At 34.2% G+C, this 13838-nt stretch overlaps 1 protein-coding gene across 1 annotated transcript in view; it reads right to left on the bottom strand.

The window, feature by feature from the left end:
* LOC111054712 (homeobox protein CDX-1-like) overlaps positions 1 to 13838 on the bottom strand; it is a 44628-nt gene that overhangs the window by 644 nt on the left and 30146 nt on the right. Inside the window, exon 3 of the mRNA XM_039439251.1 lies at positions 980 to 1125. Coding sequence (XP_039295185.1) covers positions 980 to 1125 — 146 coding nt within the window. The remainder of the gene's footprint in view (positions 1 to 979; positions 1126 to 13838) is intronic.

A 13838-nucleotide genomic window follows, 5' to 3' on the forward strand; every position in this document is an offset into this window, starting at 1 on the left:
TCAGAGATTGACAATGGTGTAATAACCGAAACCGGTCTTTCTAATTATCAATAAATCAGTGTTTTTTTGACAATTTCTCAGTCTTTTTCATTCAATATGAATAATTACCACAATATCAACTTCTCAACTACACAAAAAAAAAAACAATTTTGTTTTACAAAAGGACGATGGTTTCGGGGCTATCCCCATCCTCAGCTAGACTGGAGAAAGTGGTATTGACAACATCTGTGTCTCATTTTTTCAATCTTCAGATTGTTGAAAATAGTTACGGTTTTGGAACTATCATTTCGGTTTTGGAACCTTCATCTGTAGAAAGAGGAACAGTTTCAGAAAACAGGAATTCAAATAATAGAAACTAACCAAGAAAATGTATTCACATTAATTTTCAAAGGATGATATCTTGTTAAACGTGATCTGAACTAACTTATATTGGCTAGAGTTTGATCTCTCAAATTTGATAGAAGAAGCGATTCGCTATTGATAATCTGGCTGTGCCTTATTATCATTTGTTATTTGCTAATATTGTTATTGAGCAAAAGTTAACATTTTAAAGTATATTCAACCACAGTTGGTAGTAAAAACTCAGTAATTTAAACTTGTTCTATTTTAGATTTACCGCAATAATAAAAATGCCTGACAACAATGCCTTTTCTACAAAAATGTGATAGCTAGCTAGCTGTTAGCCTGTGGAGAAACTAGGGTCAAATAAAACACTTCTATAGTTTAAACTTGGGAAGTTCTTCTAAAAGGGTCTTCTTATAGAACTGTTCTACTAACAGTTCATGTAAAAGGGTTGATAGATACTGCTATTGGATTCAATTGTTGACTCATCTTCTACTAATTCACCATAATTTTCATCCCTTGTTTTCTTCCAGTAGTTTCTGAAAAAGAGCGACCAATAATGAAAAATAAGGCTGAATTATAACAAATAATTCTGGATGGAATTGGAGGGTTTCCTCCGTACTTGGATTAAACTCACTTGTCTTTCTGATAATCCTAATGAGATGGCCAACTCAGCTTTTCTCCTAATTGTGATGTAGCGACTGTAGTGGAACTCCTTCTCGAGCTCCAATCGTTGATGATCCGTGTAGACCACTCTGTATTTGTCTTTAGTTCTCGTTTTACCTGCAAATAAAATCAGTTTTCAAATACTGTAGGCTACAGAAACGGCAAAATGTCATTATGAGAACAAGTAGTGAATTCAATTATAATCAAATCCGTTAATTGAATAATTGAAAAATTCGTCATTGTGACAGCAAGCTGAGTGAAGGCTACAGCTATGAGCGAAGCCACACGAAGCGTTATTCAGACCAGTCGACAGGGCAGGAAGCTCTTCGCTTGGCTGATAGTACTTTCGTTCGGGAATCAGATGATAACCAGCCAATCCTGCCTTGCCGGCTCATCTGAAAAACGCTTCGTGTGGCTTGGCCCTTGGCTTCATCCTTCGTTTATTCGTAATGATTCGACGACTATACGGAAGAATAGTTTTTGCTTCTGGCACATATGGGAAAGTTCACACATTCGCAGGCTGCATACGTGTGAACACTCCCATGAGAGTCAAAAGTATTCTTTCATAGTAGTCGAATCATACACATAGCCTAAACGATAACACATATTGTGAGTGGAGAAAAGTTTTCTTAGCAATTTCATACAAAATGTAAAAAACACAGTTTTAGGGCCACTTGCATCATCAACGCTTAACGCTAAACAACATTTTACTTGTAGATATTGTTGCATTAATCATAATATTTATTTCATTCCGAGTTAAAATAAACTGCTGATATTCTCCGTTTAAAACGAGTATCTGCATACTGGCCTTGGTCTTTTAATATGATTAACTTCACGTGAACCAAATCAGAGAATACCATTTAAAAAGATGGATCTACTGGAATTAATCAGGATTGAAAATAACCCGGCTTTTTTGCAACCGGCACTAAGTACCTGATTGACTGATTACAAAAGTTCAACAGCTGAATCATAATTTTGACACAGTCCCACACACATGAACTCGCTCACTCACTTCCATCACCAACAGATGACGAAATAATTATTATCAGCTGTTTTCCCAATGATGAATAATAATTATCCTTCTAATGTCCTTCAGCAAGTTTTCCCAGGGATGAGACCTAGTACAATCGAATCTTTATATTATAAACCTGCTATGTTCTGAATATTTCGTGACAATCGTTAGAGCCGTTTTCGAGATCCGGTGAAATACAAACATATAAACATCTAAAATATAAACAGAAGTTGCTCGTTAATAGGATAGGATAGCCTAAACGATAACCCATATTAGGAGTGAAGAAAAGTTCCAAAATAATTTATACAAAAATCAGTTTTAGTCTTTCAATATTATCTTTAATCATAGATACGATTTGACTGACGTGTGTATTCAACTTGAAACGTTATAAACCACTAATTAACTACGTCTCCCTATTATCTCTTATTGGCTTCCTTGGCGGTGTTTTGTTAGTTGACGTCATGTAACCACGGTTAACTCTTTGAATCGGTTAACTCCTGCTACATACAATACAGTGGATTGTTTTAGTTAATTTCCTATATTACCATTCTAAATTCAAAATCGTATGTGATTATTTTGGGATCAAAATGTATGTGTTTAAAACTGCTGAAGAATCATTACCTCTTTTTGGACTAATATGCAATCAAAATTCGGGAATGGAATAGTAAGGGCTATAAGACTGTTTTTTCGTTTCCAATCATTCTATGATTAATCTGTTTTGTCATTGTTGTTAAATGAATAAATAAATGTTACTGAAACTCTGGAGAAATGTTATCCCAGTAACAGGGAAAGTTGAAGCATAGATAGAAATGAAGACTTAATATTGACAAACTGTTCTATTCTTCTATTATCTGTGGTTGTAGACATGACACATCTAAGCTTCGAAGATGAAAGTGAGAAGAATAAAATGAAAATGTGGAGAAAATGGGAAGAACCCAGCCTAAGGAGAGAGAAGAAGGTAGAATTTGGGGGAAGAAAGATATGCTAAAATCGTGTCTGTCATGATAGTCCCCTGGAGATATTTATAGTCACGGTAACCACGCGTTTTGGAGGGAAGCATTTTGATTGGTGGCTGCTCATTATTGAGAATAATGGGATCTACGTGTACAGAGAGGTTGATGGAAGTGGAGGTATGTTAAGATTCAAAGGGGCTGGAAAAATATTGAAATCTGACACTTTCTATGACATGACAACGGGATGGAATGGTTCGATACTGTGTTTAAACATAATAATTAGTTTGCGCGGAAAAATCATCCAGAAGGGAGTATATTCTTAATATTTTTGATACACTATTATTTTGTAAATATGTTTTTTATGAAGAAATTTAAATTTGATTTTTGATTTTACTTTTCATATATTTGAATTCTATAATCTACTGTAAAGCCTTGTGTAAAACTTGTGGAATAACGCAGTCTGACTTGAAATTATAAGATGTAAGAATTGAGATAAATACAATAGAATTGAATAAATGAGATAGATACAATAAATATAATTCAATAAAATGAAACGAGAAAGATCGTTGTAAATATATTTCACTCAAGTTTCAACAATCTTAATCCACTAAACTTGCTTTTTAGTAATTCACTCAATGAATGAAAATATTGCATCAAACACCCACTTGATGCGAAACTCCACACTTTTCTTGATAATTGGAAAAGATTTTCTATTAATTTGGTATGAAATATTTCAAAAAAGTTACAAGTGATTACACTCTTGGAGTGATTGAGATAAGATCTTGAGTAGGCACATTTGAGTGGGTTTTCATGCTTGAACATTTATTAATGGAGATTCAAATGATTTGAGTGTTTTGGAACGGCTATTTATTTTACAGAATGACATTTTCTGTAGCCCATTTTATATTTTTGTGAAAATTCTTTGGAAAAATTCTTCATGAATATTAAAAAATTACAAACCTTTATTGCTACATACTTGAATTGAGATCTGGTAAATTGAAACCTTAATTTTATTGAAACCTCCATATTTGAATTGATATTTGATAAGCAACAAGTTCGTATTCCTGAGCACACTGGTTTTACGAAAGAAATACTTATTAATCATCATTTTTTTCTTTGAAATAATCTATCGTCATATAAATCTAGATAAAACTTCCATTAATCTTTAAAGAAGTAGTAACCTACTTTCCTAGAAAATATAAATCTATGCTTGTAATACTATGCTTCGAACGACTCCTATAGAACCATCCATTTTCATTCAATGTTATACAAATCTGTACATTCATTCAATCAAATATTTTTTATTCAATTACTTGACGCAATTGAATTCATACAAAAAATCATTTTGAGATTTCGATGTTCTGTTGCTCAGTTGGGAATAAATTGATTTTTTGAAATTCACAACATTTATAATGTTCAACATTATAACATGTTGAAATTATAACGTTGTCTTCTTCATGCAGTACTTCGTCATTATTATCATCATATTTTCATTAGACTATCTCCTCTCTGTAGCCCATGTATTTTTCTCTCTTCAAATTGACTTAGAACTTATCACACTCTCCTCTCAATTTGATGCTCAGATTCTTAAAACCAGTCTTAAATACCGGCTTTCATCTTGAAAAAAGAAACCAAGACTAATCTACAATGGCGCCCCTAGAGAAAAAAGATTGAAACGGGAAAGAGGAGAGATGTGAAGAATGAGAGAGTAGAAGAGATGGAATGATAGTGAGATAAGGGAGAAGAGAGAGACCAAGTCGGCCATTTTGTTTAGAGAGCACAGACTCAACTGTGTTTTGATAGATAACACTATCTGCCTTTTAGTTGTCAACGGATTTGGTGAACATTGTCGGTGGTCTTTGATGATTTAACAACTAGAAAAAGGCTTTGACGTTGAAAAATCTTCAACTGGGACATGTGGCTCATTTATCTTTGGAAAATTATAAATGTGCTGTGCGGAAAATGTTGAAATTTTCTCAAATTCGGCTACATTTTGAAACGTGGATTTCAAGAGACTTTTGCTTTGCGTTGACTGTAAAGATTCGAGATTTACTCGGATATACTTTGCTGTCGATCTTATGATTTTTGTCCTGGGAAACCATATTTTTGTGTTACTTGAACGGGTTGAACAATTTTGAATAATGTTTATGTATCCCTCATTACTAATCTAATCTAATCCGATCAATCAGCAACCCTCACATTGCCTAAGCAATCTGCAATCAATCCCAGTAAAAGATTCATTGAAGAGACAACTTTAATAACTGTAGAAATTAGTGCCCGGTTGCACAAAAGCGATTAAATTTTAACCGTGATTAATTTCACGAGAACTAATCAGAGAAGGCTTCTGATGAGCCGGTCTCTCTGATTGGTTCTCCTGGAATTAATCACGATTAAAATTTAGCTGGTTTTTGTGCAACCGGCACTAGGAGTTCAAATCAACAATTCTCAATAATATTGTATCCTTGTATTTGGATGAATTTTCGTTCCAAATTGATCATGTAGAAATCAAGTATAACTAATCAGAGAAGGCTTCTGAAGAGCCGGTCTCTCTGATTTTGGTTCTCCTGGAATTAATCACGATTAAAATTTAGCCGGTTTTTGTGCAACCGGCACTAGGAGTTCAAATCAACAATTCTCAATAATATTGTATCCTTGTATTAGGATGAATTTTCGTTCCAAACTGATCATGTGGAAATCAAGTATCCTACCTCCTCTCAAGACCTTTCAGGATTGACAAGGTTTATATAGAGCGAATAATTGACATTATAAATGGCAAGAGACAACTCTATCAGCTGTAGAGATTAGGAGTTTAACTCAACAATGCTCAATAATACTGTATCCTGTATTTGGAGGAATTTTCTTCCAAATTTGATAATAAGGAAATCGAGTATCCTATCCCCTCTCACAGACCTTCCAGGATTGACAAGGTTCATTTATTCATCATCAATACATCACACATCACAATAAAGATATGACTGGGCTAGAGCAACAAAACTGCTCTACTCCCAAATTTAATTTCATAGATAGATACACTTTCCAAGAGATATATTATTTTCTCACGTCCAATTTTATGTCCAACATGAAGATGGTTTAAAGCATGTTGACAGTATAGAGTTTAGAAATCACAGTATTGATAAACTGTGTTTAGAGAGGGAGAAAGAAGAATAATGACTAGGGGTGAAGAATAATAGACTGTGAATGAAAGTGCTATGATTGAGTAGGCAGAGAATCAACAACATTTGTGAGAGTGAACCGAGAAGTGTTAGTCGGATTATTAATAGCCTAATCCCGGGGCAAGCAACCACCAGCAAAATTCCATCGTTGCTGTAATTTCTGCTTTACCCCTCCCAACCCCAAAACCCGCAAAAACCCCCTCTCCACGTTTTCGGCTGCTTTTCGATCCAGACCCGAGATGTCCCCCTGGGGAGCAATTCGCACCCCCTTTAGTAATTGGAACACGCTATGCCTCCCTCGAACGCCACTTGCCCTCTCACTCCCACCCATCCTTGGATGTCTTCGTTAACTCATGCCAGATTTGTATTCGGAATCTGAATGTGATAACGGTCTACATCGCAGTGGGGCTGGCTGGGTGATCGCCGTTTAAAACTAGATCATCTCTGCGTATATAAGATAATATCTATGGTTCATTGCTCTTATGTTTTCTTGGTGTACAATGAATATTGTATATTAAAATTTTGGTCAAGGCTACTGTTATTTATCAGAAGATTGGATATCTATAGTTTGTGTGAAATATATTGAGACTTGGCCCTCCATCCCAAGAAATTAAAGGGTTGCCAAAACGTGTAAAATTGCAACTTTCTCAAATTTCCAATTCAACGATAGAATTGGATGTAGAATATCATCCCCTATATCCTAGTAGTGCTAGAAAAGTTTCAGGGTTGAAAGATCAAAATGAAATTCAACTTTTATGATAAAATTGGAAACATCGCGAAAATTTGTTTTTCTTTTGAATATCACTTCTCTCAGAATCATGGGGCGTCGTAATACTTAATAATTTTGTATCAAATTAACGGAGAGAATGTCTCCTTTCTATTGGTGTCTGGATAATTTTCATCCGACCTATAGTTATTTTTTAATTAATTATTATGTTCGTCAATGTCGAGACATTTCAAGCAGAAAACATGAAATTTTCGACATGCTGGAAACTTTTTTGTTTCAAAAGATAAGTGGATGGTGAAAGCGAGAAAGCTTCTACTTATAAGTAGCCTACCCCCTTTCTAAAACATGTGGTGAATAAACGTTTTTTAAAAAAGGGTTCTTAGAGATTTAATTTCCAGATAAATATTGTATACTATTATAGGTAAATTTCTTGTTGATTGTACACAACATCTATGTCATGAAAATCTATACTAATTTCATTATCTATTAATGATGAATACACACAATCATAGGATTACGAATTGTACAAGTAGTATTGTTGTTATAATTTGTGAACTGAATTGATAATATTGTTACGAGTACTGTTTGATTTCTATACATTCTTTGCCTATCCTATAGTATTGTGTACAGTGTACGGGAATCAACTGGTATTTCTATTATCGTAGGCTTGAATTGATTTCGTGAACGGCTTGACCAAGATAGATAGCTTTTGAGTTTTTATGATTATTTCATGGTTTTATCATAGGGCATTTTTAGGGGTTAAAATTTCAAACACGTCAATGTCACGTCATCTGATTTTTATCAATCAATTATCTTCAATTTTTTAGCTTCAACGATCCACGGACTTCCCAACTCCAGTAGGTTCTGTATTTGTTTATAAAACATGAGCAATAAACGTTTCGGAATGGACATGATGTTCTAAAAATACTTATGGACTTCCCAATCGACTCTTTCACTCTCATCCATAGATACAGAATAATTTTAATAACTAATGTATTCTAGGTACATTGGATGCAATATTAGCCAAATAACAGTAACATATTTCTTCAATACGAAATCTGGTGTGGCGCACTCACACAACTTTCCTTGCCGTTATGAAAATTGATCACCTGACGCTAGTGTTCACGCGCATCTCGAGTCTACTATTCAAGGATCTGAGCCAGCTGGTGACAGGACAAAAACGCTGGAGACATACGAGGTCTGTCCATAGTGAATGATTTAATAGAATCAACAGTTGCCAACAGTTTGCAATTGAATAATCACATTTTCTCAAATTTCAAGCTTATTTTCAATTTTAGGTGAAAATGTTACTGAACATTAATAGTAGAGACTTTTATGCTTGTAGTAGAGACTTGTATCTGAAGCCTGAAAATTGGGAATCTAAAATCAAACTTTGTTCAGATGGGACAGAGCTCCTGGAACTCTTACAGATATGAAACTTGTGGCAGTTGATAGAGCTTATCAATGACTACTTCAGGTATAAATTTGATCCAAATCGTTGAAGTATTTTTTGAGAAAATCGCAAATAACCCTGTTTTTGACATTACTTTCGTCATTTTAGCCGCCATCTTGAATTGCATTTGATCGAAATTGTTCGTGTCGGATCCTTATAGGGGAAGGACCTTTCAAAGGAAAAGAAAGTTCCAAATTTCAAGTCATTCCGTTAATTGGGAGATGGGATATCGTGTACACAGACACACATACACTCATACACACACATACACATACAGACCAATACTCAAAAACCACTTTTTTGGACTCAGGGGACCTTGAAACGTATAGAAATTTAGAAATAGGGGTAGCCTACCTTAATTTTTTCGGAAAGCAATACTTTCCTTACCTATAGTAATAGGGCAAGGAAAGTAACAAGTAACCGTAAAGGTGCGTACAGATTGATGCGCCGCAAACATGAGCAATTCACTTTCAATCAGCTGATGCCAAGCTTTTTATATCTGTATCTTACCGTTTCTGTAAAAATACAGATAAAGTCAGCTGATCAAAAGTGAATTGCTCATGTTCGCGGCGCGTATATCTGTACGCACCTTAACAGATACAAGTTGAGTACAGGCAGCAGTTCTTCGTAGGAAACGCCACGATTGCAATTTTGCTCGTAAGAAACGCCAGCATAGGAATTGCCACGAAGCCATGGAGAAAGAAACATGGCAACTATGCTGTCCTATCATTTCCAGTCACTTTATAATGTGAATCTCAATTTGGGCTTTCAGGAAATAATGTAGTGATTCCTAGGAAATCGAAAGTTTCGTCAGGCGACAAGAAATCTTTCACACTCGAATCTTTCACTCGAACCTGTCCAAACACAATAGAACTGTCTGAATGGATACCTACCCAAAACCTTGGGTCTTCTACCTGTGTTTACGTTCGTGGAGACAGGCAAAGCCACGCTTTTCAACACAAACATGTGTTGACTTTAGCGGCATCTTATTGTATCCGAATAAGATGTTGGCCATTGTAAATTCGAGCTGTCAGTGCATGTTGAACACAATAAATGTATCAAACACAATCCGAGCTAGGATCATGCGATTATAATGGTATAGGCTATTATATGCATAGTATGAATAGTTTTCAAGTTGATATATTTCCATTGCAGAATGCAGTCCATACTTGATAGGCAGGATGGTATTTTTGGAATTGTTTGGCTCCTTTTGTATTGAGTAAAAATAGTATGTTTATAGTACAGCTCTATAATGTAAAAATAGTATTGGCGTATTATGAAAAAGTTGAAGGTTGGGTGAGGAGTCATTGTGAAGTGTTCGAAATGTTTAGTGGAACGTGAAGTGAACGAAGTACAAATTTACAATGTTTCTCAATACGAAACCTCTGGAGTTTGGCGTCGATACTGACTCATGTATGTACTTACTCCCATCCATGACCGAAGATTTGTTCAGAGAGATTTCATGATACGCGAGTAAAGAAGATTTGTTTGATTTATGACCAGAGATATATGAAGCATAATCTCTTGCGATTTAAGTATATAGTCAGATTCCTAATAATATTTTCAATAAACTCTGAATCAACACTCAAGTCCCACCTTCCAATGAAAATCTAAATTTGGCTCTTAATTATATTCTAATGAAAATCTACTCTGAATTCTGCTTATAAGTAGAAATAATACTAAGGATCTGCTCTGAATTCTGCTCATATAGGCAAAATTCGAAAGTAAGAATTAGTTGAGTCTTATGAAAGTGTTCACACGCATTGCCAGAGTAAAAATCTGATGTGGTACACTCACACAACTTTCCTTATGCTCATTGAACTACTGTAATAATAATACCGTGTGACCTGGCTGGCTCAAGTCTGGTGTCAGAGTTTTCAGGTCGCAACTGATCAATTTCAGGGCCTCTGACATGACCTAACGACTGCTTTTTAGGCAGTAAACTGAACTGTAAGCCCCATTCTTAAACGAGAATAATTTAGGGGAATAACATAATGACGATTGGCGGCAACATATTTGAAACTACGATCAGACTACTGTATAATATGTGTTTATATAATTGTGTTCAGAGTACTTTTTCCTTTGTGTAAGTTGTGAAATTCGATGATTTTTTTTAAAAGTCGCCAAAACAGCTGTTCTACAGATGAAATATCTCGACTATGTGTTTTTTTCATGAACTGCTCTACCTACCTACCTAACATAAGCACGAGAAGGAGGTTACATAGTCCATTTCTCAAGGATGGGGTGGACCCCCCATTAGTTTCCCAGGAAATAGACTCATGCCAGTTGATAGAGCTGATAAATAACTATACAGGGTATGAATTTGAAAAAAATCGGTCATTTTTGAGAAAATCGTGAAAAGCATGGTTTTTTAGTTATTATCCGCCATTTTTCTCAAGAATATTACGGAGCTCCTGCAATTTTCCCAGAAATGAGACTCATGTCAGTTGATAGGGCTTATGAATAGCTATCCATGGTATAAATTTGAAGAAATTCGTTAGAGCCGTTTTCGAGAAAACCGGGAAAAACATGGTTTTTTAGTGATTATCCGCCATTTTTCTCAATAATATTACGGAGCTCCTGCAATTTTCCAAGAAATGAGACTAATGTCAGTTGATAGGGCTTATAAATAGCTATCCATGGTATAAAAAATGAAAGTAATAATATACTAAATGAAAGTGAGTGGAAATAATATAAATATAGAAGAGAAAAACATAAACTACTTTGAGACTATCTTCAAACAAAATTGGGAAAGGAACAGTTCTAGGCTGAACCCGTTGTTCCTTTTCAATTAACAATAATACGAATGATTGTGTATCAAGAAAATGCATTGATGAATAGTGGATTTATCTCAATATGAACCATTTGTCTACACTAAATATGAAATTTCTCAACCTGTAACATCTCATTACAAAATTTGATCACACAAATGTTTATCATTACAGAAGATGCCTACCACTCATTCTAATGGATTCCAATTTAAATAGTAATCTCACAGTTGTACCCTATGAGAAAAAGGTTAATGGAATTGGAATGTAGTCGAAACTTGTATGCCATAAACTTTATGGAATGTTCGGTTTATGGCTATCTTTTTATAGCGGCTAGATAATTATCATTAACTTCTTCTCCCTTACGTGTCTGTGAATATTCAAAGCAGGACACCACACGCTATACATGAACATCAAGGATTAAAAAACAAAAATACTTGGTTACCCTTTCTGTGACCGGATGGTTCACGCTATGGTACGCTCCAAAGATGGAAAATCTGTTTTGGAGTTCATTACAATCTGACAGCATTAGTTGAATGCTTCACATCGATGTTGTTTCTAGGAAATGCTGACAAGAGTTAAATACGTCACAGACTTTCGGTATATCAAGATGAGGTTAAAATTTCAATTTTATTACTTTCGTGCGAGGCTGATAATTTTGGTAGGGTTTTATTCGTGGAAGACTGTTCTAATGAATTCAACTGGTGGACCAAGTTGTATTTTATGGCCGGTTTTATTGTCTTTTATGGCTATGGTAGGCCTATTCTACACGACGTCTCGTTCCTATTGATATGAGACGTTTTTCTAATTGATGGGGAGTAAGTTTGGGAGAATTCTGACATTCCAAATATGCACAGTGTAGGCTATGTGGATTGTGAGTTCAAAATTGAGTTCTCACCGAAATACCTTGTAGTTTTTAAAAATACTATTACTGATGTACGTTTTGGAAATTTATAAATACTACACACTTCCCCATTTTCTTGGATTCATAAATATAATTATCAACTATTATCCAAGGATTTCGTCGTTGGGTCGAAGCATGGAATAAAAGTGTATTGTAATAGTATTGTTATTTCTTTAATATTGAAGATTATAATCATTCCACAATATTTTTGGATTGAAGTTGATTAGAGTTGGAGGTAATTTTTCTGTTTTGTATCAATTCTATTTGAATAAATTCTACTTATCTATTCAACAGTGACATAATCATTAAATGATTGGAAATGGTAAAACACTCATAGCCCTTACTATTCCATTCCTGAATTTTCATTGAAAATTAGTCCAAAAGAGGTAAATATTTCAGTAGATTTTCAACTGTCAATGATTCCTTGACAAATGAACATTACTTCAAAAATCATCAAATAATGAGTTATTTCAAATTAATTTTATCTACTTTGTAATTCATTAACATAGAAATAAGATAATAAGGTCTCTATCATTGATATAGGATACTGATAATGACTGGATAGACCTGCGATGTTTATGATTTATTATTTATGTTCTATGATATGGGAAGATCATAGAACCTTCAGAATAATCTGATAATTCTTCATAAAATCTTCAGAAGTATAATTTATAAGTCGACAACCTATCAATAATTATAATATTGATGATTATAAACATTTCACAATATTTCTGGATTGAAGTTGACGAGAGTAGAAGTTCAAGGTGTATTGAAGTTCCATTTTGTATCAACTCAGTTTATATAACATATTCATTGTTTGTATGTGATATTATGACAGTCCTGACTATTATATCCCTATGATAATCTAATGAATATAGTATGTTGTAATGGAATAATGCAGGTAGTCTAGCAAAACGAGTGTTAACATGTAGAGAAAACAGTTTCTAATCCTAATGAGCAATATAATTATCTCTCTTTTCACCCTTGCTCGTTGTTTAAAAAAATGAGCACCTTGTTAACACCTGCTCGAACACGGAAGTACGAGTTGTAGATAGAGACACCAAAAGAAGAGAGATAGAGAGATCATGTGGAGGTTGTAATGTAGTATGGGATAAAATAAAAATGAGAAGAGAATAGAAAAATAAGAAGAAAATGAGTGAATGACGAGAAAAATGAGAAATAGATAAAAGAGATGAAACTGTCAATGGTGAGAGAGAGTGAAAGAGAAAGAAAAGGGTGATGAGAGAAAAAAATATGGAGGAGATTAAATATAGAATAATCGAGACCAGTGTATATGGGAAATAAGAATGATAGAGAAAGGGTTAATAATATGGAGGCTATAGGAAGTAGAGGGAAGAGAGAAAATGTTAGGATGAAGAGAGAATATGATTATAAATGAGAGGGAGGATAAGGATAGGAATTATTGAACTATGAAGAAAAGGGAAAAAGGATCATGTTAGACAGTGGAAAAATTGGAAAATATGAAAAAGATTTGAAGCACAAAACAATTGAACAATAAGGGATAGAGATAGAGCGTGAGAGACAGAAGATATTCGAAGAGAGTAAGAAAAATTATGAGTAATGAGTGTTTGAGTAATTTATAAGTGACGATAAAATCAATGAAAAGTGGAAGAGAGTCTTTAGAGGGAAATATTATATTCATTTATCCTTTATTGCTGTTTTTCATTCATTTATGAGTTGAAAAATAGACATTAACCAATACAAGAACAAGAACAAAATAATTCAAAAATAAGACGTTGATATTGTCAATACCACATTCAATTATGGAGAAATACCTTAACAACTCATACCATACAATCAAATTATTAAGAAGAAAATA

This window comes from Nilaparvata lugens, chromosome 12, assembly GCF_014356525.2.
Source record: "Nilaparvata lugens isolate BPH chromosome 12, ASM1435652v1, whole genome shotgun sequence".
NCBI classification, from domain to species: domain Eukaryota; kingdom Metazoa; phylum Arthropoda; class Insecta; order Hemiptera; family Delphacidae; genus Nilaparvata; species Nilaparvata lugens.